This window comes from Chelonia mydas, chromosome 7 (genome assembly GCF_015237465.2).
Source record: "Chelonia mydas isolate rCheMyd1 chromosome 7, rCheMyd1.pri.v2, whole genome shotgun sequence".
NCBI lineage: Eukaryota > Metazoa > Chordata > Testudines > Cheloniidae > Chelonia > Chelonia mydas.
In genome coordinates this window covers 80110799-80138041 of record NC_057853.1, presented here as the reverse complement: position 1 = coordinate 80138041, position 27243 = coordinate 80110799, and the positions used below count along the sequence as shown (strand labels likewise).

The 27243-nt window shown below is 40.0% G+C and overlaps 1 protein-coding gene across 3 annotated transcripts in view; it reads right to left on the bottom strand.

Annotated features, from left to right (window-relative positions):
- TET1 (tet methylcytosine dioxygenase 1) overlaps positions 1 to 27243 on the bottom strand; it is a 116057-nt gene that overhangs the window by 77162 nt on the left and 11652 nt on the right. For all 3 annotated transcript variants that reach the window (XR_005226267.2, XM_007054647.4, XM_037905402.2), the window contains 3 exons: positions 5700 to 8256; positions 1366 to 1456; positions 646 to 739 (listed from right to left, as the gene is read on the bottom strand). Coding sequence is in view for 2 of the 3 variants with exons in the window: in XM_007054647.4 (XP_007054709.2) it covers positions 646 to 739; positions 1366 to 1456; positions 5700 to 8256 (2742 nt within the window). In the remaining variant the exon portion in view is untranslated. The remainder of the gene's footprint in view (positions 1 to 645; positions 740 to 1365; positions 1457 to 5699; positions 8257 to 27243) is intronic.

The window sequence follows — 27243 nt, the reverse complement described above, 5'->3', positions numbered from 1 at the left end:
CCTCCATTAACTGTTGCAGCAAGAATAAAGACAACCAGTTCTTTCCTAGCTCTTTCCTGAAACTTGTCTCTGTTACCACATTTCCTGGCTCCCATAAAACAGTAAGTGATACAATCATAGGGTAAAAACTAAATGCCATAGCACCTACATTTCTGAGATCCGAGTTCACTTCCTCAAAGATAGTAGTGAGTGCCACGGTATCTCAAAGCTACACTTCTTTATCCACTTGCACCACACTTTGTTTGTTGTCTTCAGGCACTTACAGAACTGAAGGTGGTTTTAAAACGTCATTGCATAGCTTTCCATCTCTCCTGAGCAACCATGCCTTCCTTTATCTCTTTTATTCACAGTAACTTTGTTCACTAGGGACTCTACCTTCCAAAAACTGTCATGATCCTCCTTTTCTTGATTTGGTCACTTCTCCTTTGAGCACCTTTCTGTCTTTCTGTAGTGTAAACTACATTACAACACAATGAACCAGAGCTTAAAAATATAAAACGATACCATGAGTGTACGTTTTCCTCAGCTGTAACAGTAAGGAGGTATCTATGAAGAACTAGATATTCAGCCAAGAATCAGGTGCTATTTATGCTGCAAAACTATAATGTCAAAATGTAAACACATTAATGTAATAGAAAAACTTACCCATTTGGCAATCGGACACCCCTGAGAGCTTTTTCCTTCCTTGCCTGTATAAACCACTACCTCTATTCTGACAGCACTTCCTTTTGCTCCATACCTGCATAAAATAAAAAGTTTATGAATATAAACTAGACTCCTTTTTAACACCTGTTAGTAGTTTAAACTGGGAACTGGAAAGAAACAAAATATTTATCTATTTTAAGATGTGAAAAAGCACTTTTTACATTAAAAATAAATCTGCAAATACCACTTTAAAATCCTCCTTTCTTCCCCCAACAAACTACTGCTACTAGGGTTGTGTCATTTTGGAAATAGAAATTATCTCTTTGATTTCTGTATGTAGAGAACGTGTTCTATAACTTCATTTATTCTTTCATTATTTTGACCCCTTTCTCTATTTCTGCATATATATATTTGCCTGTCTGCCTACTGGGCTCTTGAGAACCAAATCTTGACTTCCTTGGGAGTTGAAAGAACCCAGAACTTGGCAAGATTGGAAATAGCTTTTGCTCTAAAAAGATGACAACATTTGGTGTTGATGCAATAGTTCACTCCATGTACATCAGAAAGAGAAGATGTGGTACCAATAATTACTGGGGGGAAAAGAAGTGAAGGCTGGCAAAGGCCAAACATAATGTCAGCCATACCATATTATTTTCTTCTTTTATGTTTATATAATAATAAATCATTTTTATCACTATATAGTGAACTGATTTTTCTCACCTGTTTTCCATTATTTCCCTGACAGCAGCAACACTTGGTCCTGTCCCAAGGTGTGTATAATATGGGCCTTCATCTTTCTCTATAATTTGCTCTGCAGGAAGGATGAGAAAAATAAATTTGGCATTTACAAAATTTATTTACAACATTAAATAATAACCATACAAGTTTGTTACAGAATTATCCCTTGAATTAAATGCATAAAATCTTAAAGCCTTTAATCATGATTAATACGTAGTATATTAATAGGCCTCTTCTTAAAGAAGCAATAAAATGCAACCTTTGTGAAATTTGCTATCTTCCATAACCTGATGATGGACTTTTTCCTTGACACTATAAATAAATCAATTAATAATAATAACAATATTTTGCGCTTCTAGAGCACTTTCTATCAGAGATTTACAGTATTTATAAATATTTATGAACTAAGCCTCACAATACCCCTGTGAAGTAGGGAAATTTTCTTACTTCATTTTAGACATAGGGGAATTGAAGAATGGAGAAGTTAAACCCAGTGTCACACAGGAACCTATAGCAGAACTGGGAACATGACACAGATCTCCTTACTATTTGGTGCTTTATGCACAAGATCAGAATTTTAGGACCAGAATAAGAAATCAGCCCCAATGGGCATGTTCTGTTGTTTGATCTGTTCACACAAGCTGGGGAGTGAATCTACCCTGCACTAACCTGCCACAGACTAACTTTATGGACCCTGCTGATGCACATTAACAGTTTGTTAATGTACTTTGATCTAGTTCATTTTCAAAGAGGACTAATCAATGAAGCTTTAATGTGGATCAGCAGAGTCCACAAGGATGATTAGTCTGCAGCAGACTACTGCAGGGTAGATTTACACCCCAGCTTCCAACGAACTAAGGATATGTCTACACTACACAACTTTTAGCAACACAGCTGTATCACTTAGCCATGTTGCTAAAAGGCGCGCAGTGTAGCCTCTGTTTGTCAGCAGGAGAGCAGAGAGTGCTCCTGCCGACAAAGCGCTGTTCAAACCAGCGCTTGTCATCGACAAAAGTTTTGTCTTTCACTTGCCAGTGTAGACAGAGCCTAACTGTTCCTGTAGACATGCCCTTAATCGTTGTCACCTGAGTGCTTTGAAAGTCAGAAAGCATGAAAGAACTACATATCGCTGGTGCCACCCGTTAAGCAGTATCAGTAAATCTCTCAACACCATGCTGGTTCTGCAGGCCTCTAGCCAGACCTTTAGTTAACTTTTTTAATGCCACTCCTTGGAACAGATCAACTGAAACAGTTACCTGGTACAGCTGGTCAAAAACATTCCAACGAAACATCTTTCCATCAAAATTTGTCAATTCGTCAAAATTGAAATGTTCGGCAGAGACAGTTTGGTTTTGTCAATGTTCCAATGGAAATCTGCCTGATTTTCTCCCAGGTCACCTGCTTGGCTCCTGTCAGCCTGCCAGGTGGACTACCACAGGCTATATCTACATGACAGACCTTACAGCGGCACAGCTGAACTGCTGCAGCTGTACCATTGTAAGGTCTCCCATGTAGCCACTCTATGCGGATGGTAGAGAGCTCTCCTGCCAGCATAATTATACCACCCCCAATGAGCAGTGGTAGCTATGTCAGCAGGAAAGCATCTCCCGCAGACACAGCACTGTCTACACAGGCACTTTTGTCAGTGAAACTTACGTCAGTCAGGGGTGTGGTTTTTTCACAGCCCTGACTGACAAAAGTGCTAGTGTACACAAAGCCCCAGAGAGCAGGGAATTCCTGGCTCCAGGGAAGCCCTGCCAAGGAGATGCCCAGAGCCACAGCCTCAGTCCCTTTTGTAGTGAATTTCAAAATGTTGGGGGGACGCAGGGGGGAGTTGTTCTGAATTAAAACTAAACCCATTTTCAAAATATTGAATTCTTCCATGAAGCAGAGTTACCTTTCTCCAGCCAGCTTTATTCCTTGGCCACCCTGAGTCTGGAAGGTGTCCTTTCATTGTAGGCTTTGAAGGCCTATAGGGTCCACAATCCCTACCCACAGCATTCCCCCATGTAGGGTATGTCTACACAGCAGTGTGAGCCCAGGCTTGAGCCTGGGCTCAAGCCAAACTCCCTTTGCATCCACACATCACTTGTGCTAACCTCGGGCTCAGACTCAGGGTCCCAAGACCTTGCAGGGCTGGAAGGTCCGAGCCTGTGCTAAGCTGGTACCTACGGTCCAAGCCCTATTGCTTTCCTATGTGCACATGGCCCTGGTTTAACTTGGGTCCCAGAAGTCTTCTGGATCTATCCCAGAGTTCCCAGTGGTAGAGGAGCAGTGCTGCAGGCAACCAGTGTAGCGGCGGGAAGCGCCATTACTGCCTAGCCAAGTGTGCTCCCTCTTCCTGCTCTGGCTCCTCTTTGCTGCTGTGCAGAGCTTGCCCAAAGTAGGGAGCAAAACTGACAGGTGGTACGCGGCTCGCAGCTGCCAGGATTTTGGGGGTCATCCCTGCCCCAACTGTGCCAAGCTGGGCTCTCTGCTGCTCCCTCTCCCTGCAGGACCATTATTTGATCCTGCTCTAGTTTCTGTTCCTTGCTCCCAGGAAGCCCCTGCCGTCCCTGAGGTTGCGTGTGCAGAGGTGCCTGGGTAGCATGCACTGTGAATGGGAGCCAGCCCCAAAACTTCCCCACAGTCTCCTGGGGATCTTTTATCCCTGCCTCCTGGGGGGTGTGTGTGTGTGCATGCATGTGCGGAGGGGGTGGGGGGAGGGGGGCAGGGATAAGTTATCCTCCAGGGAAGGGGTGCTGGAGCACACTGCACTCCAAGCCCTGGAGATGTACTTCATAGTTTCACAGCTGGCAGCAGACAGGCTGGGGTTTGTGTGTGTTTTTCCTCTGAAACCTACATTTTATGTGACATTTCAAAACAAACAGACAAAAGCAAATAAAACACAAACCAAACCAAAACACCTTCACTGAACATTCCATTTTAAAAATTAAGAATGACAAAGTTTCATTTTAATAGTTTGACGACCCTAGAGACTGATGTCCTAATTATCTTCAGAACATTTTTCTGCCAATGTGACTCAGTCTAAGGGTGGAGAGTCCAATTCTCAGATTAGATGGTTGCTTAATATAAAGCCTTCTCAAACTGCAGCCATTGATTCTACTGAGACTGCCACCAAATGAGTTAATTATGCAGCTTACGTACTTGGGGACTCCTTATGTGCACCTGAGTCCCATCAACAGCACTGCCACAGTTAAGAAACAGGGTGGGCAGTAGAGTTTCCCTACGTTGCACCACGTTCCTAGAGCTTGAGTGACGACATTGCTGTGTAGACATACCCTTAAACAGTCAACTTCACCCTGTGAGGATGCCCTGTGTCTATGTAAGGCATCAAGGTCCCACACCATGGGTACAAACTGTTATGCCGTTAGCCTCATCTCCCACACCCTATGTAAGGGCTTGTCTACACTACCGGCCGGATCGACGAGCAGCGATCGATCCAGCGGCTGGTGATTTATCATGTCTACTATAGACGCGATAAATCGACTGCTGATCTTTCTAGCGTCGACTCCGGTATAGTGAAGACACCACAGTAAGTAGATCTAGGTACGTCAACTTCAGCTACATTATTCACATACCTGAAGTTGTGTAACTTAGATCGATTCCCACCCCCACCTCCCGTAGTGTAGACCAGCCCTCAGACTCTGCGATAACAGACACCCATAATCCTTCTGCAAGGACTCCCACAACAGTTGTGACAAACCAGTCACAAGGACCACCAATTAAGACATCATGACCACCCATATCTGTGCCCTATCTCAAATTCTAGGTATGAATGTTGTCCCCTGCCTTGTCAGCCCCAAGCAGTATTTAGAAGGCAAAAAATTCCCTGTGGCTTGGCCAATCTGTCACGTGGAAATTCCTTCTTAACCTTGACAATAACGACTGATGAACTGGAGCCCACTTCCATGCCCCAAGCCAGTGGTCACAAAGTCAAAAGTGGGAAGATGGCCCTTAACTGGAGGGATGAGCGAATGTCTCTCCCTCCCCACTGTTCATCTTTACATGCCCCTGAACTCCCCACACACACAGGCCAATCACTGATCTGGTGACTTAAAACTTAACAGCTGCAAGGCAGAGAAAGCCCATGAAACCACCTCACTGAAGTTACCCACATAAGATGGGGTGGGGGGAAAAGCACCTTCCTCCCTCCCCTTGATGCCTAATTGGCAAGGACCCCGCAAACAATGACCCTCATGGAGACAGAGGTCTGCACATAAAAATATTAAAGGGTGCTTTCTTCAATTAAGAGGAGTGATGTGAATATATATTATTTGAAAGTTGCATGCAATAATTACCTAATAGGCACTTACCAACACAGTCACAGATTGGAAATTCAGACTGTCCTTTTTTGGTAGGCGTATCAATCAGATTTTTTGTAGGAGTGTCTAGGAACTTCATAGGAGATTCAAGAAAACTGCTGAGTGTATTCTTTGATGGAGAACATCCCAAGTCACCTATACTCTGGGGGTTTTCAGTACCCAAACTTGTTGATGTCAGAACTGTAATTTCACCTGCACAATCTATATTCCTGAGAGTTTCTACTGTGTGTGGTAAATGGGTCTCACAACAGGTAACTGGGAGTGTTTGCAACTTCTGATCCAATTGTTGCTCTGCAGCATTCTGCTGAAAATTTGCATGGTCTTCATCAGATATCTCATGAGCTCTCTGGTTAGACTGATTAAGTGTTTGAGGCAAGGGATACATCTGAATGACATTCATTGTTTGCTGTACCTGAGAATTACTATATTTTTCTGTAAACATCTGTACATTTTCACTTGGTCTGTTTAAACACGATTCAGTTTTAAGTTGTGAAGCAACCATAGGATTACTGGAGAGCAGGCCATTATATTGTGAAGAGGTAACAACAATGTCACTTTTCAGTGGATCAATACCTTGTGTGTCACTGGAGCCTACAGTTTTCATGTGCTCAGTTTCTACTTCACAGCCAAACAGCTTGTCTTTTGTTTTCTCCCATGGTACCTCAGGTAGATGTCTATGGATTTTTATCTGAGTTTGTGGAAGAAATAATCTAGTTTTTTGTTGTGATGATAAAGTACTTTGATTCAGTTCCTTCTGTACTTTGGTTCTGGGAGATTTTTTTTTTGATGCAGCTATTTTCAAATCCCGTGGCATGGTACGACCAAGTGGTTTTGATGATATCCAAATGTCCTGCAACTCATTATGCTGGTATGCCAACTGCTCTTGCTGTTTTTGATTATTTTCTTGATAGTCCGGTACTTGAGGCTTCTTTTTGTGTCTTTGTTTCCATGGTACAGTTTTTCCTTTTTTATGTGTTGGCTGTTTTTGCTTTACTAACAATGAGCTATAATTGTGCCTTATAAACACAGACTGTTTTTTCTTCAGTAGGCACTGGTCCTGGTTATGTTTTGGCTGAATCTCATGTGATATTAGACTGAGAAGTGATGTCTTTACATCATTCTTCTGCTCTGGACTTGTCTGATTTGATTCAATTATTGCTGCAAGTTGAGTTAACTGTGTAGCTACATCTTCTTCATCCTGGCTGTGAATTCCTCCTTCCTTCATTGAAAAATTACTTTTCAAGTTCAGATCATTATAAGCTTTGTTTTTCTCAAACTGGCTCAGAATCTCCAATTTGCTACTTGTTTGATGGGCATTACATGAATTGTTGAAACACGTAGCAATGGTAACTTTATCATACAGAGAGTTTTTCTTGGTAGTATGACCTGAAGATGACTTTGCATTAGGTACTGAAACAGATAAAGATTTGGTCTCTCTTGGGGATCCATATGATCTATATGATCCACCGGTAGTATTAACAGATTTATCCTGGGGTTCAGAAAGAGTACTTTGGCCATTGTACAACACTGCCTTATTAAGGAGCTGCTTCTGTGAACGAGCACAGCGATTCAAGAGATGTTGTTCATTCTGTAAGTAAGTCTCTTTGATTTCTTTCAGTGTAGAAGAAGTCAAAGAGCAGGAAATGTCCCTTTTGTAATTACGGAGTAAATGGGACGTTGTTTGTTCTGCATGTTCAATATTTTTTGTTTTATCTGGTGCAGATGCTTCTAATGGGGCTTCTGATAATTTTGTTAATGCTTCAATAGCTACAACCTGCTCTACAGTTAAGTTTCTGTTTTTAATCAGGGACAAAAAAGTTGGCTGAAGTGAGGAGTTTTCAAGTTGTGTCTCTTTGTTTGGTATTTTAACAGCACCTTTTTCAACACGGACTTCCTTCTCAGGCACAGGTGTATAACATGACCTTTCCTGTATATCCACAATGGAATTAGTTTGCAAAACTGAATTGTCAGATCCCTGAAAGGTCTTGCAGGTACAGTTTGACTTCTGTTTCAGGAAAACATTTCCTTGTTTTTCTGGATGAGCACAGCAAACACCAGTTGTCAAAGTGCTTACAACATTATTCAGATTAGCAGTATTTGTATGATGTGAAGGGGAGTTGTTTTCTCTGCAGTTGTTTGTCAAATCTGCCCTTTCTTCTACAATTACCTTTGTCAGTGACACATCAGATTCTGATGGTGGATAATGTATGTTTATAATGCCATTTCTAATGGTTTGTGCAAACAACTTTTTTGGCTCAACTAATTCACTGGGAGAGACTGCTCTTTCTTCTTCAGAATTTTTCAGGTGTTCATTATCTGTCACAGTTCCATGGATATCTCCATTGACACAGATGCTAAATGATGGTTTTTCATTATCTGTCCACTTCTCTGCTTCTAAGCCTGTCATGCTTTCTTTTTCATTAGACTGTACATTTTCAAAGGGCACTGTTTGATTTGTTTTCACCCTGTATTTTTCACCATGACTGCATATACTGCATTCCATGAGTCCTGGTCTGAGGCCATTTACTGGTTTGTTTTCTAAATCTGCCTAAAAAACAATACAAAAAATAGTTGTATCAGCTGTTTAAAATGTAAGGTAAGAAGCAGTGACCCTACACTAATTAAACCCTTTCATGGATGATGTAAGGAATGCCATGATTGAGCATTAGCAAACAGAGCAGCTGCAGAACAAGCCAGCAGCACAGCCAATCCATAAAAGAAGATCTGAAGACGAAGGACTTGAGTCTCACTTAAACTAAGGACCCTTTACAACACTCTGGCAATAAATGCAAATGTAATGGGCTTTAGTGTAACAAGAGTCAGGCCCTCAGGCCTCAATCCTGCAATGAACTTTGTTTTAGCAGACACCTTATGCCTCTCTGGAGCTCACTGCAGGATTAAAGTCTAAGGCAGGGGTAGTCCACTGGCCAAACTGGACCGCCAGACACTTTAAACAGACCCCGAAATCTTTTAATTTACATATTATTAATTATTATTATTTTATTATTATTTTCTCTGTAGTCTGGACCTTGACTATACCTTGACCAAGAAATTTTGACTTTGACAAAAAATAACTGATTAACCCTGATCTAAGGGCTTGTCTACATGAGAAAGTTTTACCGGGTTATATCAATATAATTATACCAGTATAATTAAACTACTATAGATATACCAGTGTAATTCCCCATGTGGACACTCTTATTTTAGCATAAAAGTAACTTTTGGGGGGTTAGCTTAAACCTCTTCTAAAGCAACATAAGCTAATCCCCCAAAAGTCACTCATTCCTGATTAAGTGTCCACATAGGGAGTTATACAGGTATAACTATATTGGTTTAAATTCACACCTTAAATTATACTTTAGATCTTTCCCATGTAGACAAGCTCTAAGAGAGATTTAAACAGTAAATAATACTTTTATGGTGATTTTAGATTAACTATATTTTACCAATTAAATGCTGCATTAAGTATCAATACCTCTTGCACAATACATCATCAAGGCTGTTGTATATCATACACCATAGTGACTTTAGGGAGAGTATTAGGAGGGTAGTCCTTTGCTGCACCAGTTTAATCAAAGTCTTCTGAATTTTAGAGTTTGATTTAAAATAAAAAATGTCTAGTCCTAATCACTGCAAATCAAACCTTCCAAATGTGACACAAATATGACACAATGCAGGACTGTCTTCCTGAAACTTCAGATAACCTGAAACAATGGACAGATTCTACCCCAAGTTCACAGTGTTGCAACTGACAGCAGAATTTGGATTAAAGCTCTAAGAGAGGTCTGAACTCGCAGCATTCAGCTAAATACTGCTTCAACTTTGAGGTCTGCCTGAGAACAATACAAAAAGTCTACATTAATAACATTTTCAAAGCAGGGGAGATGGGTGGGGGATCAGAGCATATAAAACTCTCCACACCACTTAAGTTCTCCTTAAGCCTTAGCACAGAGTTTATGCAAGACTTAAATGTATAAGGCTTTGTGAAGGCCCTCTGCACAGGTGTGAATTTTACCATATTTAATGGAACAGTTTCTTTTGTGTGGCAAATTGATGGAGAACTCCTGATGACAAGTGGAAAGTTGGTACATATACATGGCTCAAGTGAATGTTTGGATTGTATCTCAGCAGAGCACTATCTGACCACTGAACATTCTCTGATATAACTGAGCAAATTTTCTTATTTTTCCATTTTAACTTCAGTATTCTAATAATAATTTTTTAAGTTAAATGTGTTCTCCATCTTCACTGGGACTACACATATATTATTGGAGCCATGTCAGGTAACGAGACAAAGTTGGAATGTTTCATACTGGGAAGAACATTAATAATGTGCATCATACAAGCTATTACTTTATGAAGGAAGGATCTATATAATTTAAGAAAACATTAAAGCAGGCAATCAGGGTGGATAAAAATTGATGTTTTGGTTTCTTTTTTAATTAAGAAATTGATTATTAATTTTAATTGGATTTTTATTTAAATTAAATACATTTTTTTAAAAAAAATAAACCCATTTAAAATTAAATTTGAAATTACGACTACCTGTGTTAAGGCCTAAACTTTCTACAACCCATTAAAATAAATTAACTTTTTTTTAAAAAAGCTACATCAATAAGCCCTCCTCAAATTTTAATAAGTTAAGGAGTGTTGCATTTTTAATTTTATACAGAATCAGGAGAAAAACATTTTTAACTTTGGGGTCAACTCACATGTTATAAATATGTCATAATTTCATGTAGTGCATTAAGTATCTATATTATTTTCAGTCTTTACAATATTCAGAAACACTTCCTGTTTCCATGCAGAAAAGCTTTTGCGTAAATTACTTTTGGTGTGAGTTTAGCAAACAGGTGTGGAGACAATATTTTCTTCATTTTATTCAAAGTTGAGAAACCAGCTGGGAACTGAAAAAGCAGGAAAGCTTGTTTTTGTTTTCTGATCTATAAATAAAAACCAGGTGGGAAAGAATCAGATATACTAATTCTAAAAATGTAAAAGACATGGGACCAGATTTTCAAAGATACTTAGGCATCTAAAGAAGCAATCCCTAGCCAGATTTTGAAAATGCCGAAGTAGGTTAAGAACCTAATTAGCTCCCATTGATCTCAATAGCTGTTAGACACCTAACCTGCTTAAGCACTTCATAAAATTCCACTAAGCACTGTGACAGACCCAGACCAGTGGGGTACAGGAGTCTGGTCATATTGGGATCCAGGTACAGGAGTCTGGTCCTATTGGGATCCAGGAAGTGGGCGGGCAAAGCTCGCCCACTGCTAAAGGATCCCCCCCCAGCCTAAGGGGGAGATCCACAGGACCTGGAAGCCAAGTAATTACGGGGGACAACTAATGAAGAACAGGGACGGGAGTGCGGTCAAAGGGTCAAAAGAAGGGAACCGGACAGGGACACCGAGCAGAGAACCCCGGACAGCGCCCACCGCTCCTCAAAGGCGTCAAGGGAGTCGGTGGATGCCGCCCAGAGGAACTACAGGAGTCTGGTCCTATTGGGATCCAGGAAGTGGGCGGGCAAAGCCCACCCACTGCTAAAGGATCCCCCCCCAGCCTAAGGGGGAGATCCACAGGACCTGGAAGCCAAGTAATTACGGGGGACAACTAATGAAAAACAGGGACGGGAGTGCGGTCAAAGGGTCAAAAGAAGGGAACCGGACGGGGACACCGAGCAGAGAACCCCGGACAGCGCCCACCGCTCCTCAAAGGCGTCAAGGGAGTCGGTGGACGCCGCCCAGAGGAACTACAGGAGTCTGGTAGAAGGCAAATATAGTGGCCACTGGATGAATAGTTTTCTGTTCCCTGAGTGACCAGAGCAGGGGCTACCCTAGAGCAATCAGGAACCTGCTAGAACCAGTTAAGACAGGCAAGCTAAATAAGACACCTGGAGCCAATTAAGAACTTACTAGAATCAATTATGGCAAGCAGGCTAATCAGGACACCTGGTTTAAAAAGGAGCTCCCAGCATTTGGTGGGGGGGTGCATGCAAGGAGCAGGGAGTGAGAAGGCGTGCTGCTGGAGGACTGAAGAGTACAAGTGTGATCAGGCTTCAGGAGGAAGATCCTGCAGTGAGAATAAAGAAGGTGTTGGGGGAAGGTCATGGGGAAGTAGTCCAGGTAGTTGTAGCTGTCACGCAGCTGATACGGGGGACATTGTAGACAACTGCTATCCACAGGGCCCTGGGCTGGAACCCGGTGTAGAGGGTGGGTCTGGGTTCCCCCCATCTCCTGATCGGACACAGGAGGAGTTGACCTGGTCTGTGAGAAACACCAGAAGGGAAAGTCTAATTTGGAAAAGGGATCTGGCCTGTCCCTGACCCACTAGGTGGGACACAGAGACTGTGGGGATTGTTTTCTGTTTCCCCCATGCTGGACAGTGATGAAGTTAGCTGAGTGAACGACAGGTTTGAGCCTCTAGCAAAGTGGCCAAACTGAGGGCTGCCATGAACCTCTGAGGCAAGCAAATCTGCCAAAAAGTGCAGCACCCACCAAAGCAGAGAAGGAACTTTGCCACAGCACCTAAATACTTTTGAAAGTCTGGCCCATCGTGACCAGAAACAAACTGTCAATTCACTACACATGATTAATACTTTATTTGCTTAATAAATCAGTTAGTTTTAAATGCAAAACATGTTTTTAATAAAATTTTTCTTATGTATCTAGCATATTTAAGGTAGTTTTATTTAAAGCATAAAAACTATTTGCTGCTGTGTGCACGTTTATTGAATTCTACTGTCCATCCAAATGCAGCATGACACAAATCCTGAGTAAAAAATGATCATCCAGTAAGAAATATGGATCATTCACTATTTCATAACATAAAAAAGTAAAATTTAAAACTCTTGAATAAATTATATTAAGCAATATGATTTCTTAAATAAATGTACATATAGTATATCTCCTGGTTAGTAAAAAGAAGCACCAAATTTAGTTTAAAGCCTATATTTAATTACAGATTAACATGTTTTAATGGTTATATCAAACAATAAGAATGAGCCTTTCTTTAGGAAAATAACTAAAGTACAAATGCAAAAGAGGATTAAAATCCATTATTTAAATCAAGGTGTCCTACTCGGTAATTGAAATCACTTTGATTTAAATCAGATCACCTCAGCAGACAATGCTTCCAGAAATCCACCATTCAAAACTAAACTTACAGCTCAGACACCAGATGGAGCTTGGTGTTCACTTTAAAACAGTTTTCTCTTTGATAAACAAAATAAGATAAGAAAGCAGGGACCCTAAAGTACACATAGATAACACCATTGATTTTATCAGAGGCATCACAAGACCTGTTGGGTCATGGTTGTGAAAACAGATTATTCAGCAACCACGTAGTAAACCAAAATTTAGGGAAACCAGGCTATGAAAAAATGAGACCTTATTTAACAAACTTTCATTAAACTGAGATATTTATCTATTTTCTTATAAGCTGCACCCCACGGACCATCTATCTGAACCAGAAACTACATTTAAACTAAGACTTTTTTTTATTATTTAATTTCATTTTATAAGAAGGTGAACTGAAAGGTGAAACTGTACTTTCTGTTCAACAGAAAGTTTGTCATAGGTATGGAGACCATTGTTAGGGAAGGCAAAAGGGCACTATAAATTATATTATGCCGGTTGATACAGAATATCTAACAAGAGAATAATGTCTACTTAATAATTAAACTGAAAAAGATGGTTCACAATTGATCAAGGGCCTGTGTGAAGCAGAGCAAATCAGGCTCAGAGAAAGTGGTAGCCCTTTCACTAAGGCAATTACCTTAGTCCTTGTAGGTGGGCATATTGAGTATGAGACCTGGGGTGAAACCGTGATCCCCCTGAAGTCAACAGAAAAAACTACCCCTAATCTTTAATGCCTTATCCCACACCAGAGCATGCCCATTGTCTCTCTATGACAGGAGACAAAGGGATTCTGAAGCATATCCCTCAGTTGCTGGTCATTTTGAGCACATCACTCACATCAGTTCCAAAGTTGCCCATGTTCTACATAAAATTGGTGTCCTCTCACTTCTGCCTTTAGAAACAAAGAATTATGAAACTGAGGTAAAGGAAGAGTTCTTTATGTTAAAGGAATGAATCCACCAACAATTTAAGATTCCAGCATGAATACATTTATATTCCTTACATTCTGCGTCATTGTCACACATTTGGGCATTGCAAGATTGAGAGGTATGTTCTGAAGAATCATAGAGTTGCACAGAAAAAGGAACAGGACAACATATCAATTTGCTTTTATTCCCAGAGACTGGTTTACCTACCAGCTGGCACCTTCAACACACAAGGTCCATTGACATACAGTATGTGAACTACATGATTCTTCAGAGCAGACCTTTAATTCTTTTGCAGCAATACACTCAATCATTTTGTTCTTTAATAAAATAATTTTAGAAAACCTAGTATCATTGCTGGGCTTGAAAATCATCAGGAGAGTCACAGAGGCCCCAAGCCTGCAAGTGACTGAGTGCGCACAGGTGCACTGCTGTGCCTGTGCAAAGCCCCAGTCACCTCAGTAATAAAGGGTTGTATTCTAAAAATCAAACTATTTCCTGTACTCCATAATTTCCACTAACATTTTTGGAAGTTATCCACATGCACTGAGCAGAAAAAAGATCCTGATGAATCATGTCATTGGCATGGTTTGGTTTATATCTTATTTTTCCATATAAGAACTGGAATTATCATGACATATGTTCCAAAAAAATAATCAAATTCTGTACCATTTGACCACTAGATTTTTTTCTCTCTTTTACTTGTGAAAAGATACTAACACAGAGTCATAAAATACAATAGATTTTTGTTCTTGTGATCAGAATTTCTAGTGACTTTTCTTGTTTAATAATTAAGGTTGGTTTTTCTTTGCTTGCTATATGAACATAAGAACTGCCATACTGGTCAGACCAGTGGTCCATCTAGCCCAGTATCCTACCTACCGACAGTGGCCAATGCCAGATGTTTCAAAGGGAATGAACAGAACAGGGCAATTATCAAGTGATCCATCCCCCCCTGTTGTCCAGTCCCAGCACGTGGCAGTCAGAGGCTTAGGGACACCCAGAGTATGGGGTTGCATCTCTGACCATATTGCTAATAGCCATTGACGGACCTATCCTCCATGAACTTATTTAGTTCTTTTTTTAATCCAGTTATAGTTTTGGCCTTCACAACGCCCCCTGGAAACAAGTTCCACAGGTTGCTATGACCCACTGTAAAAAGAAATGTTCACAGAGGACTTCGCAGAGCAGGGTTCACGTAATTATTTTCTCAAGATATATTGCCATCAGGTTCTTCACTTATTCTGCTTACATATTGTGACAAAGAATGGACCAACATTCACCACAGGAGTCCAGAGCCATCTCTAAACTCTATGATATGTAGTAAAAGAAGATGGTCCTTGGCATTCTGGTTTCAACCCTTTTGTTCCCTACATACAGTAGTAGCATGAGGTACCGTGATAAGCAGATGTAACCCAGAACAATTACTTCTGTGACCTGGAATAAAAGATAACACACAGACCCAGAGTCTGGCAAGAGTGGTTAATGGGATCAGACACTCCAGAAAAGTTATATAACAAGAAATGACATGACCCTTCCCTTTCACAGGGTGCATGGGGTTCTGCCCAGGTGTTGCACAATGGAGCTACAATGCAGGCACCAGTCTGGTATTCATAGGAATGCTACAAACTCTTAGCCCCTGTGAATGACAGAAATGACTTGAGAGTGCAACTGTTCCCTTGCACATTGTGTCCATCCACAGGGAATTGGTGTGTGTGGGAGCTGAACAGCTGTGCACAAGACTTCTCTTCATCCAGTATTCTAGCTGTACCTACTGCCACACTATTTGAGAACACACGGTTTTCCCTGCATGTCCACTCGGATTGGTACACAGCTGGTGGTATCTCAGGGATAGGTCTCTATGCTGACAGCGTGCTGCACATTGCTGCCAATGATGGAGGCTTGTGCAGGATTTGTTGGCAGACTGCCATTAAATATAGAACAACAGTTGATTAGAATTTATGGGCCCGCCTACTAGCTGATGCTCTATGTCTCAACATGGACCTCTGGCAGTTTTAAGTAACTATATTACACTTATGCAATGGCAGTGAATCTGAAACTTTTATATCTTGTAGTAAACTGCATATTTGCTGCTATGTACACTGGCTTATCTATGCACTTCTTTGCTAAGATATTGAACTGGGCCCTATGACAATACATTAAAAAAATTCACATGCAAAATGTTCTGCTCCTCAAGACGAGGATATGTTATTCTTTTGACGCTGCCCCAGTATAAGCTGGTGACGCCCCTTCCAACTTCAGACGATATTAAAATAAAAGAGTATTTCTAAAAATTACCGAGGTTCTATATCCCCTTACCCTAATCATTTGGGAATATTTCTTAATATTACACAGAGGAGGAGTTGTGGAAGTGTTTTAGCAGAGATGAAGGTCAGTTTGTGAGTGTGGGGGAGACTTGTCCTGGGAGCGGAGGAGGCCTTTGGAAGCAGAAGATGATGATCAGATTGGTGATACATAGGTGAGATGAGCTGCTGAAGGGGTTGGGATGAAGGTGTTTTTCACTGTGGGGAGAAAAGGGGATGCCCTCACTCATGACCTTCCTTTCCTCCAGGATTTCAGAAGTATCCACCATTGCCTATTCAAATATATAAAAGAAGGTACATTCAACCAAAGTAAATAAATAGATCAACTGTCCTCCTCCAATCACTTCTCTTTACACTTGTTAGTTCTACTTTAAAAAAGAAAAAAAAAGATAAGAGCTCAGAGCTCCTCTTCCACCTACTCTCAGGATGGACTCTACAGCTCCAGCTGGAAAGTTTGCTCAAGCTGACAGAGTTTACATTTGCAGTACTTAGTACCCTTACCCCACCGGCAAAGAACTCTTAAAAAAGCTTGAGTCTTAAACAAATAGGAGATATGGAAAACAGCAGTCTGCTCCTGTTTTCTCCCTCCCTCATAGAAATAGAGCAAGAAAGGGCCAGCAAGAAGTTCACACAGTCAGGGTGTGTCTACGTAGCACATTAAGATCAGGCTCTCATTCAGCTCTAAGCCCAAGCTCCCTTCCACCTGCAGAAAAGACTCAACTCGGGAACTCCGCTGGACTCGGGTCTCCAGACCTTGCTAGGGGGGTGGGTCAGAGCCCAAGTCCCGCTGTGATCTAGGACAAAACCCAGGCATCTTGCAGTACGGATGCAAATCAAGTCTAGGTTGCCAGGCACGGGTCTGTAGAGTCTGCCAACACTATTCCACAATCCCCTGGGTCTGTACTTCCCAGTCCTTCAAACCCAACACTTCCCACTCGCTTCCCAGGAACGAGCAACCTCCTGGTTCAAATGCAGCTGCTCAGCGTTTCATCCTTAATTTCCACGTGGCCTGCTCAATTGGAAATACAGTCAGAGTGTGTATTTCATCCATTGCTTGCTTTAATATTAGAGTCCAAATTACAGCGGGAGACAGTCTGTCTGTGTACTTGTTAAGAGGTTCTCCTGCATCTCCATGTCAAATCAGCACCTTTTTGACTTTACCACGAATGTTCACCACTGCTGACTGGTGATGAAAGTGAACTTCTCAGAGTAAGAACTCCAGATAGTTGATTTTGATCCAGGGTAGTCCCTATGTACTAGGGCTGCCTCTAACTCATAAGCCCCCTCCATTCTGAAATGTGCTGGTCAGCCTCTAGATGCCCAAATATCTCGTTCCAGTACATGGATAGCTGTCCTCCACTGGCCTGAAAGAGAAGTTCATGCTTCTATCAGAAACCTCCTGACTCTCAATCAGTCCTGCCTGAAAGGACTGAAAAACCATGGCTAGTGACTAGACTATTCATAGTTCCTCTCCACCCCCAGAAAAAATGAAGGGGATGTAGAAATAATTTAAATTTAATTTTGCATGTGTATCTTACTGTGATGTGTGATGAATTTCTTTGCTGCTCCAAATGACGTCTGAAATGGCCAGTGTTTTTCGTGTGAATAAAATAAAGCCCATTGATAAAAAGTATCATCCTGTGAACTTGTATTAAAGTGGCCTCTTTGACAGACTGGAAAATATAATTTTTTAATCATGGTCAGATAATAACATGATCTCTCTCTTTCCTTTCAAGGCCCTTTCACACCCACAGGGCAGACACAAAGCATCAGCAACCGGGAGGAGCAGACCCACCCACTGTGGGCAAGGAGAAAGAGAGTCCGAGATGAGCTGATGGAGGAGATTCTAGATAAAACTAATTGGCACACAGAGTTACAGAAGGACCAAATGGAGCATCAAAAGAATAATGACGCAAGAAGGGCGGAAAGAGAGGCAGAGGCTGCACAGAGCTAGGAGAGATTGGTGGACAGATTCATGGAGCATGACCTCAGGTAGTGAGTGTAGCAGAAGGAGCTGTTCGAGCGATGACTTGCGCTTATGGCTACCAGAGTGCAGGCTCCATGGCACCTTCAGCTCCTGCGCCAGCCCCGTGCCCTGAGTCCCCTCCATGCTATTGTGTCCTGCAGACTATGGAGTTGGACAATTCAGGGGGTGCCACACCACCATGCAAAGTTGATTTGCCAACTCCAAAGTGCTTAGCCACAGACCTGAAGCAATTTGGGATAGCCAGCTTCCGGTGTGCAAACACAAAATGGCTTGGCCAGATGTGTTTGCAAGCTAAAATCACCTAAACTACTTCTGGTCAACTCCTGTGGGACAGACAGACAAGTTCTCCCATAAGCCACTATGAACCAAACCCTAGAGCAGCGTCAGCAGGAGAAGGCACTAGGAATCCTGGGATACAGCGATATATGCCCAGGTTCTGACTTGGGTCTGCATAGTGCAGGATGGATGCACCAGCATGATTGTGGGGCCCAGGTTTCCAATGGAGTATGGCTGCTCAAGTGTGGGCTTGGAAACACTGAATGGGCAAGCGTGCATCATGCAGACTCAGGTTTAGTGTGTTGTGTGGACACACTCACACAGGCTTCTGTGTCTGATTCGCCTCTCACTTGTACCAGAGTAAATCCAGGGAAAACCTATTTGAGTCACTGGACACATCAGTGCAAAGTTATTAATGAGAGGAGAATGAGGCCTACAATCTTTAGCTTCCAACTCACAGCCCATGCAAGCCCACATTCCCATGCAATGACCTGCAGCAGCCCCTGACATTCATGATGAACTTGGAACGCAACTGCCTCTGTATATCACCTGCCCACATCACTGTTTGCTTCTGCATGTGTTGAAACAATGCAAATTGTTGGTGTGGTCTGGAACACAAGATTAGAATTTGAAATTCCCCAGTTGGCACACAAGGAAGTCAGAAAGTAGCACACCAGGTCTCAGACCAGTGACAGCTGGGACCAGAACTCAAGTTAGGTATGGAGGAGCGGTCAGGCAACTGAGGATGCAGAAATGGAGACAATCCCTTATTTTCAATATAATCAGCTAGTACACCAGTACATCCCCACGTTGTTGATAAATGTGCTCACTCTACCCTTGAAACCCGCAAGGACAACTGATTTTACTTATTCAAAATTGAGTTCTGTGTACCTCATCTGTGAGCTGTGGAGCAAAACCTGTGCTAGTCAAGGAAAGGAGTCACATTATTAGTTCTTTCCCTCCCCGTTCCAGTTCAAACAGTGAAATAAAATATTTCAACTATATTTCAATTCCAGATCTCACCTTTTTAAAAGTTTTCCTATCCTGCATCTGGGACTCAGTCTACCAGGAAAACATCCAAAGCATTTTAGGACATGCAACACTCAAAAGGTTATGGATGCTGGTAAATCTATTCAGCAAAAAGGTCCCCTGAGGTAGGACCGTATTTAAAAAACAAAAACCACGGTTCCCAACCTCTTTAGGTCAATGTTGTAACTCCAGCTGGGAGGCAGAGAGTTCATGCAAATGACCTCTCAGTGTACCACTCCCCACTGCTTAAATCTTTGGTTACTGTATATTGTCCTTAATGGGTGCTGGGAACAGACTGTAGAAAAGAAAGAGGTGGAGAAAGCAACTCATGGAGGATTTGAAGACTAAGAGGAAATACTGGATTTTGAAATGGAGCATTTCCAGAAAGGACTACTGTAGAAAACAATAATTTATTCTGAAGAAATTTAGACTCAAGAGAAGGCCAAAATGGACAAAACATTGGTATTGGCTGCTTTTAAAGATAATAAATGAGATCACCCACTACCTGAGAAAAAGGATAATTCCTAATTTACAAATGTAACATTTTATTTTTTGTTTCCATATTATGAAAAACAGAAATGTCAAAACCAACCTCACACCACACTATTAGCAAACTCTTTCTATCTTTGAAGTTTCCAATACCCTTTGTCTCCTCTTAGTGAACCAGTTTTCTATCCAGGAATGAGTGGAATGACAATAGATCTGGTAGAACAGAACTTTTAAAGCACTGTCAATTCACATATTTAGATTGTTTGGAATGGAAATACCATTCAGAATGACTCTCCTTATATTAATATTGATCTGAATATTTTAAAAAGGTACTACTATGTATTCAGATACAACACTGATTCTACTTGCTCCTTCCACACAAATTTCATATTCATTCCTGCTGTCAAGTCCTAAATGTTTAGCTTGTCATCAAACTAGTTTGCTTCCTGTGTCTTTGGGGTCAGTAAATTCACTTGAACTCACCTTCAGAACATTGCCCAGATCTGACACTAGACTGCCCCTCTGCCAAAACTTTCACTGATGCCTCCCTTTCTTATTACAATAATTCTTTCTCTATGGCCTTCAACTCCCCTAAACTTCGGGTTTGCCCAATATATAGTGTTTCATCCCATCCATACCTGGATTAGGAACACATCAGCCAATCCCCAGAAATCTTCACTAGCTTCCTGTCCATTACAAAATCCAGCACAAATTCTCTGTAGCTATTACCTCCCTCCCCCTCTTTCCAGTCTCATCTCCATTTTATCTATACTCCTCAAATAGCAAGCATCTTTGCCCAGCTTGTCTCTCCAGAGAGAAAGAGAGATTTTTCTTCCCAGCTTCTTTCACTATTTGGAACCATTTCCTTGTGCATGATTCGGTTTCAGAAAGAAAGAATTAGAGAACCAATCTCTTTTCTTCACATATAGCTCCTAATTCTCTCTCTAAGGGCCTGATCCCAAAAGGTGCTGAGCACCCACAACTCACATTAAAAACAATAAAAAGAACAAGGAGTACTTGTGGCACCTTAGAGACTAACAATTGTATTTATTTATTTGTTAGTCTCTAAGGTGCCACAAGCACTCCTCGTTCTTTTTGCTGATACAGACTAACACGACTACCACTATGAAACCTGTCACCATTAAAAACAATGGGGATTTGGTGTGCTCAGGACCTCTCACAATCAGGCCTCAAGGGCCTGATCCGGCTACCCTTCTTGCTTAATAACTTCAATGAGACTACACACATGAATAAGGTCTCCAAGATCAGCTCCTAAATGATGATATGTATCAGTGGTATCTATGCTGTAGTTTGGAGCCATTTCTGGCTCCCAAGACTCTAAATTATTGCCCTCAAAGGTAACTGCACCAAGGAGAAAACTTGTATTTGATTATGAATTAAAAATGTGCACTGAGCTTTAAAATTATTTCCATCAGACCCATTGCTACATTAAATAGATAGGTGGCTTCCCTGCCAGGTTAGAGAAGCCTCAGGGAGAACAGGATAGAATTTCAAATAGCAAAGGATTGTGCTCCTCCCCCGACAGTCACCCAACACACAGCTCAGGACAAGGATAAAAGAGAAGCTGAACACAGAACTGTATTTCTACTGTAAGAGATGCTAATGCAACCTAGTGTCTTGTCTTCTTTTTACAACTGTGTTTTTTTTTAATACATTTTAGCATTTGTTTTCTAAACTGAAATAAAAGCGATGCTGACAACACCAGAAAATGTAGTGCTCTGTTAATCCATAAAGGAAATGTGGTATGATCAGTAGCAATGTGCATTTCCTCATATTACCCTCCTAATATTCTTTAACTCAAATTTGGAGTGATTACCTCTAGAGGCGAGAGAAGTTCAGTCTCTGTATCCAGCCATTCAAGCTAGTTTCTCTGTCTACATATTTATAGTGTCCACCACAATAGCATGTGAATACACAGTTTGACTTGTCTACTGAGAATGCTAAAAAGCATGTCATCAGGTAGGATAATCAGCATATTGTGGATCTGTGTTCACTAGGAACGGAAGCCACAATTCACTGTATATAGTTCACCAAACTGGCACCAGGTAGAAACAATTTTCATTCACTGTCAAAAGAAAAGGAGTACTTGTGGCACCTTAGAGACTAACAAATTTATTTGAGCATAAACTTTTGTGAGCTACAGCTCATTTCATCGGATGCATGTGAGCTGTAGCTCACGAAAGCTTATGCTCAAATAAATTTGTTAGTCTCTAAGGTGCCACAAGTACTCCTTTTCTTTTTGTGGATACAGACTAACACAGCTGCTACTCTGAAACCATTCACTGTCAGTACATCTTAGATTTGAACTGGTGACTTAGAAGTGACCTATCCTACCTTCTATTACCAAAACAGTGAGCCATCTAGTTCCTTAATCCAAATACTTCTGATTCTGGTTACATTACTTTTTCTTTTTCTGTTCTGCCACTAATTTTATTATTTATTACTTGTTCCACTCCAATAATGTACTTGGCTCCAATTTACTTCACACACAGACAATACATATTAGGCATGTTAATCTATCTGCAGACTTGAGAGAACTTGTTTTATGTCATGAAAAACAGAGATCTCAAATACACACTCTTTTCCAGGCCTGAACAATTTCTGTTTATAGCAATGCTCTAGTCCTGTTTTTAAAAGGTTAAAATGAGGGCATTGTTACAGTTTCAGTAAGGAACAAACAAGTCAGTGACAGATAAATTAAAAGATTGACTATAGATACTTTAGATGAAAAAAATATCATGGGACTGACAAGGTGTCTGTCACCAATCACCTACCTCGTGTGTGGCTGCACTTCCCAACATCTTTCATCTGTATTTTGTCTACTTAGATTGAAAGATCTTTAAAATATGGACTATGTATTCTTTTATATCTCTAAAGCAGCTAGCACACTCTTCATGCTGTTTCCATTTTCTACTGCACTCTGCTGGGACTGAACCAATTACTTTCACTTTTCTTTTTAACTAGTTTCACTCTTACGTTCTTATGCACAAGAACAATGCTGTAAGAGTGCAGGACAATGCTTATTTGTATAAAAATTAAACTTTTTTGGATTCATGGAAACTTTTCTTTCAGTCATAGGTTCCTTGAAAATTTTATTTTACAAAAACTAAACTTTGGGTCATGTTTAACTGGACAATGTTGATTAAATATAACAAGACAGACACCAGAAATGAAACAGCAGTATGTATATGTGTTCATAATCAGCTGTCTATGATGTGACACAGACTACTGACCACTGAACCAACACTGAAAATTCTAACATTTAATTTCCCCCCCCAAAAAATGCTGAATCATGATGGCAAGGGTGGGTGAATAGCTTTTAAGCCTGGGCTGTTAAACCTAATAAAAAGTGATTCCACTTAATTTATTTAGATATACCATACACAGTACTTTAATATTTATTGTACTATGCTTTGAGATACTTCTATGGATTTGTATATTACAAAATGGGAAATGGCTGCCTTGGAAGGAGTACTGTGAAAAGGGATCTGGGGTCACAGTGGACTACAAGCGAAATGAGTTAACAGTGTAATGCTTTTGCAAAAAAAGCAAATATCATTCTGGGATGTATTAGCAGGAGTGTTGTAAGCAAGACAGAGGAAGTAATTCTTCCGCTCTACTCCGCAGTGATTAGGCCTCAACTGGAGTAGTGTGTCCAGTTCTGGGCACCACATTTCAGGAAAGATGAGGATAAATTGGAGAAAGTCCAGAGATGAACAACAAAAATGATTAAAGGTCTAGAAAACATGACCTATGAGGGAAGATTGAAAAAAACTGGGTTTGTTTAGTCTGCAAAAGAGAAGACAGAGGGGACATGATAACAGTTTTCAAGTACACAAAAGGTTGTTACAAGGAGGAGGAAGAAATTTTGTTCTTCTTAACCTCTGAGGAAAGGACAAGAAGCAATGGGCTTAAACTGAAACAATGGAGGTTTAGGTTGGACATTAGGAAAAACTTCCTGTCAGGGTGGTTAAGCACTGGAATAAATTGCCTAAGGAGGTTGTGGAATCTCCATCATTGGAGATTTTTAAGAGCAGGTTAGATAAACACTTGTCAGGGATGGCTCTTGATAATACTTAGTCCTGCCACGAGTTCAGGGAACTGGACTAGATGACCTCTCAAGGTCCCTTCCAGTCCTATGATTCTATGAAAAAATAATTTACTTAGTAAAAGCCTCTCTGTATGGGTTAAATATCCTGCATTAGTGATTGACTTAAATCCTGATGCCTTGACACAGGCAAGACTCTTAATGAAGTAATAGGAACACTGCCTGAGTAATAACTGCAGGATCAAATCCTTGGTATATTTTGTCACTAAATACACTAACTCCAAACAATATTTAAGGAATAAAACAAACACCAGAGATGAAATCTGTCCCACTAAAGTAAATGGGAGTTTTGCCTTTGACTGCATCCCAGGTCAGCTAGTGAAGGCAATAAATGGCCTTCTTAGTCAATACAATAATATTAGTTTAAAAGATTAATAAATGCCAAAAACAATTTTCAGAAGTATGTCTATTTTTAATGCATAAGCTTGTGTTTATGGATTTAAAGATATACAAAAATTTACACCTCACTTTTGAAATTTGGAAAGAAATTTTAAATGCTCTTCTGTTTCAGGAAACTTAATACATACATTTTACAAGCTAAGTAAAAGAGAATCAATCATTTTTATTTAACATTCAATAATAAGTGCAGACAACATTAACAATACAGTTATTTGAGTTAAAAAGTTTAAGTTTATTTTGTAACATAATTTCATTAAGAATTTCTAATGATACATGAATTGTGAATTAAGCTTTAACCTTTCCCCATGCCTGGACATATATTTCTTGTGAATTTCCTTTCAGCAAATTAGCTTACTTTTTATTTAATACTAAAAGTCAAACTCCATTTCAGAATCATGACAACATTTTCTGTGAAATTTTAAAAGTACATTTCAGAATGTTTATTCTTCTAAAATCATGCAACGTTTGCAGCTCTAACCCTGCAATGTGACCTAATATCGTGGACTTTTGCAAAATACCACTGAAGTAAACGGGACACTACACAGGAGAAAGGATCTGTGTTTGTGGTTCAGTTGGGCTGTTCATAGATGTAAAATTACTCACATTTGTAACTGTTGGCAGGATCACGGCCTCAGTCATACCAGTATAATCCCACTGGGTTCAACTGAGTAGCACCAGCGTAAAGGGAGGGAAAAAATTAACCCATAAAATAATAGTACACCATCAACTTAAAAATAACATGCTGTCTGAAAATTTACCTATTATTGTTACAAACAACAACCAGTTTACTATAAATGGAAGATCTTAGAGGAAGAATTTCCCCCTCCCCATTTCTTTAATTTGTGCATTTTAAAACACTTTGTATATTGTTAGTTTTGCTCCTTCGCATTACATACTCAATTGTTTTTCCCTTTTATTTGTGTGCCATTCACACAATACAAACAGAGCAAAACTACTTTTTTAAAAGCCACAAAAACTGGCTGAGAGATCTAAAGACAGAAGTAGCAGAAAATTTCACTAATATTTTTTAGTTGGCTAGATTTTAAGTTGAGAGTGTCCCTTTATAAACACAAAATGCGAGATAGTAATTTTCAGGACAGTATTATATCTAACTGTGTAGCATCGTTCTATCTTCCTCCTCTGTAAGATTCCATTACAGTGGGGCTCCATCCATCAAGTTGTTGATATCTTAAAAAAAAGTAATAAAAATGAATTACTTTCAGCTCTGTATTCTGGCAGACGTTCTTCATTAAAAACATATCATATATCACAAGTTGGAATAAATGGCTTAAGACTAGTTCAATCCAAGATCACTAAAAGCATGATCACATTCATTAGCAGCTGCTTTTCTTGTCTTCTGTTAACATTTATATCTCAGAAATGTGTATCATGTGGGTTTTCTTAAAGCAACATAGCTAAAATTGCACTGTGACCAAGGCTAATAGAAACCTTGTCATCTTCATATTTGAAAACAGGTCCTATGCAGACACACAGGGACTTATGCATGCATGCATGCATAGGGAAGGAATGAGCCATTTTGTACAAGTGTGTTAAAATATATATTTCCATCATTCATTGAAGTGTGACATTTATAGTATTAGATACAAATAAACCAAAAGTACTAAGTATTTAATCATTGCTTCCTTTTTGTTTAGCTTAGATTGAACTGATATTACAGAATTCAGCAATCATTGGTTCTCCCTTTTCTGGCACACATGGAATATATTTAGGGTGTTCATAAACAAACATGTGAACAAACCCAAATCACAAAGTACATTCATGCAGTTGTAATACTCACTTAGCAGCATTTATATTATTGTTGACTCTTGTATGAATTCTGGATCCCTCTCATAGGCTCTTCCTTTATTATCTCGATAAATGTAGAAAATTTCTGCGGCCATTCAAAAGGTAACATTGGCATTGTAGAACCTAGTGACAAGACCATGGATTGTACTTCTTCATCAGCTGTTGTTCTGTGCATGGGTTCCTCACTGTTCCACTTCTATCTGTATTGATAATAGCAGTTCTCTCTAACAATATGATGCCATATTCAATGTTTGTTTCTTTTGATCTGTGCTTTCATTTTACTAAAGTGTGATTGTAAACATTTCTTCACTGTGAAACAAGGTGCATTATACACAAAGTGTGGGAGAAATACCATTAAACAGGTAAAAGAAAAAAAACCACTCTCTCACCCTTCTGTTTGTTGAAAGTGCAAATGAGTGCGTCAACAGGTACCAGGCACCTCAATAAGTTAGAGGTCCTCTTGCATATGTCTTCCATTTATGTACCAGAAACAAAATGCAAAAGGTATTTGCTTCAGTCGGAAGACATCATGCAGTGTTTGCAACTGAAATTGTAAATACTCTCTCTTTGGTTTTAAACAGCTATTCCCACAAACACACATTACTTTTGCCTTCAAAGAGTGTTTGTTTCCTAGAATTTACAGTCAGATCATTTAGATTTTTATTCACACATCTATACAATTATGAAAAAAATAACAGAATGTTAGTGTCAGAAAAATTAATTTTGAAGTGACTTTATATGATAACAAAATGGTAGCAATAAGGTACAAAAATAGTAAATTCATCGAAGTAAACAAAATCTACAGTAGTGTAACATTATATCCCATATGTGAGGTTAATGCTTATAGCAGTGCAAACTATTTCCAGCAAGCAAATATGTCCCTATTTTGAGACATTTATTTTCTACCAGATAGGGTACTGTTATTAAGAAAAGTGGGAGTCCCAACAACTTTAATCTGAAAGACACATTTAATTGATTAATCCATATTTTCTTTAAACATACATGTAATTATATTCACAAGAACTACAGTT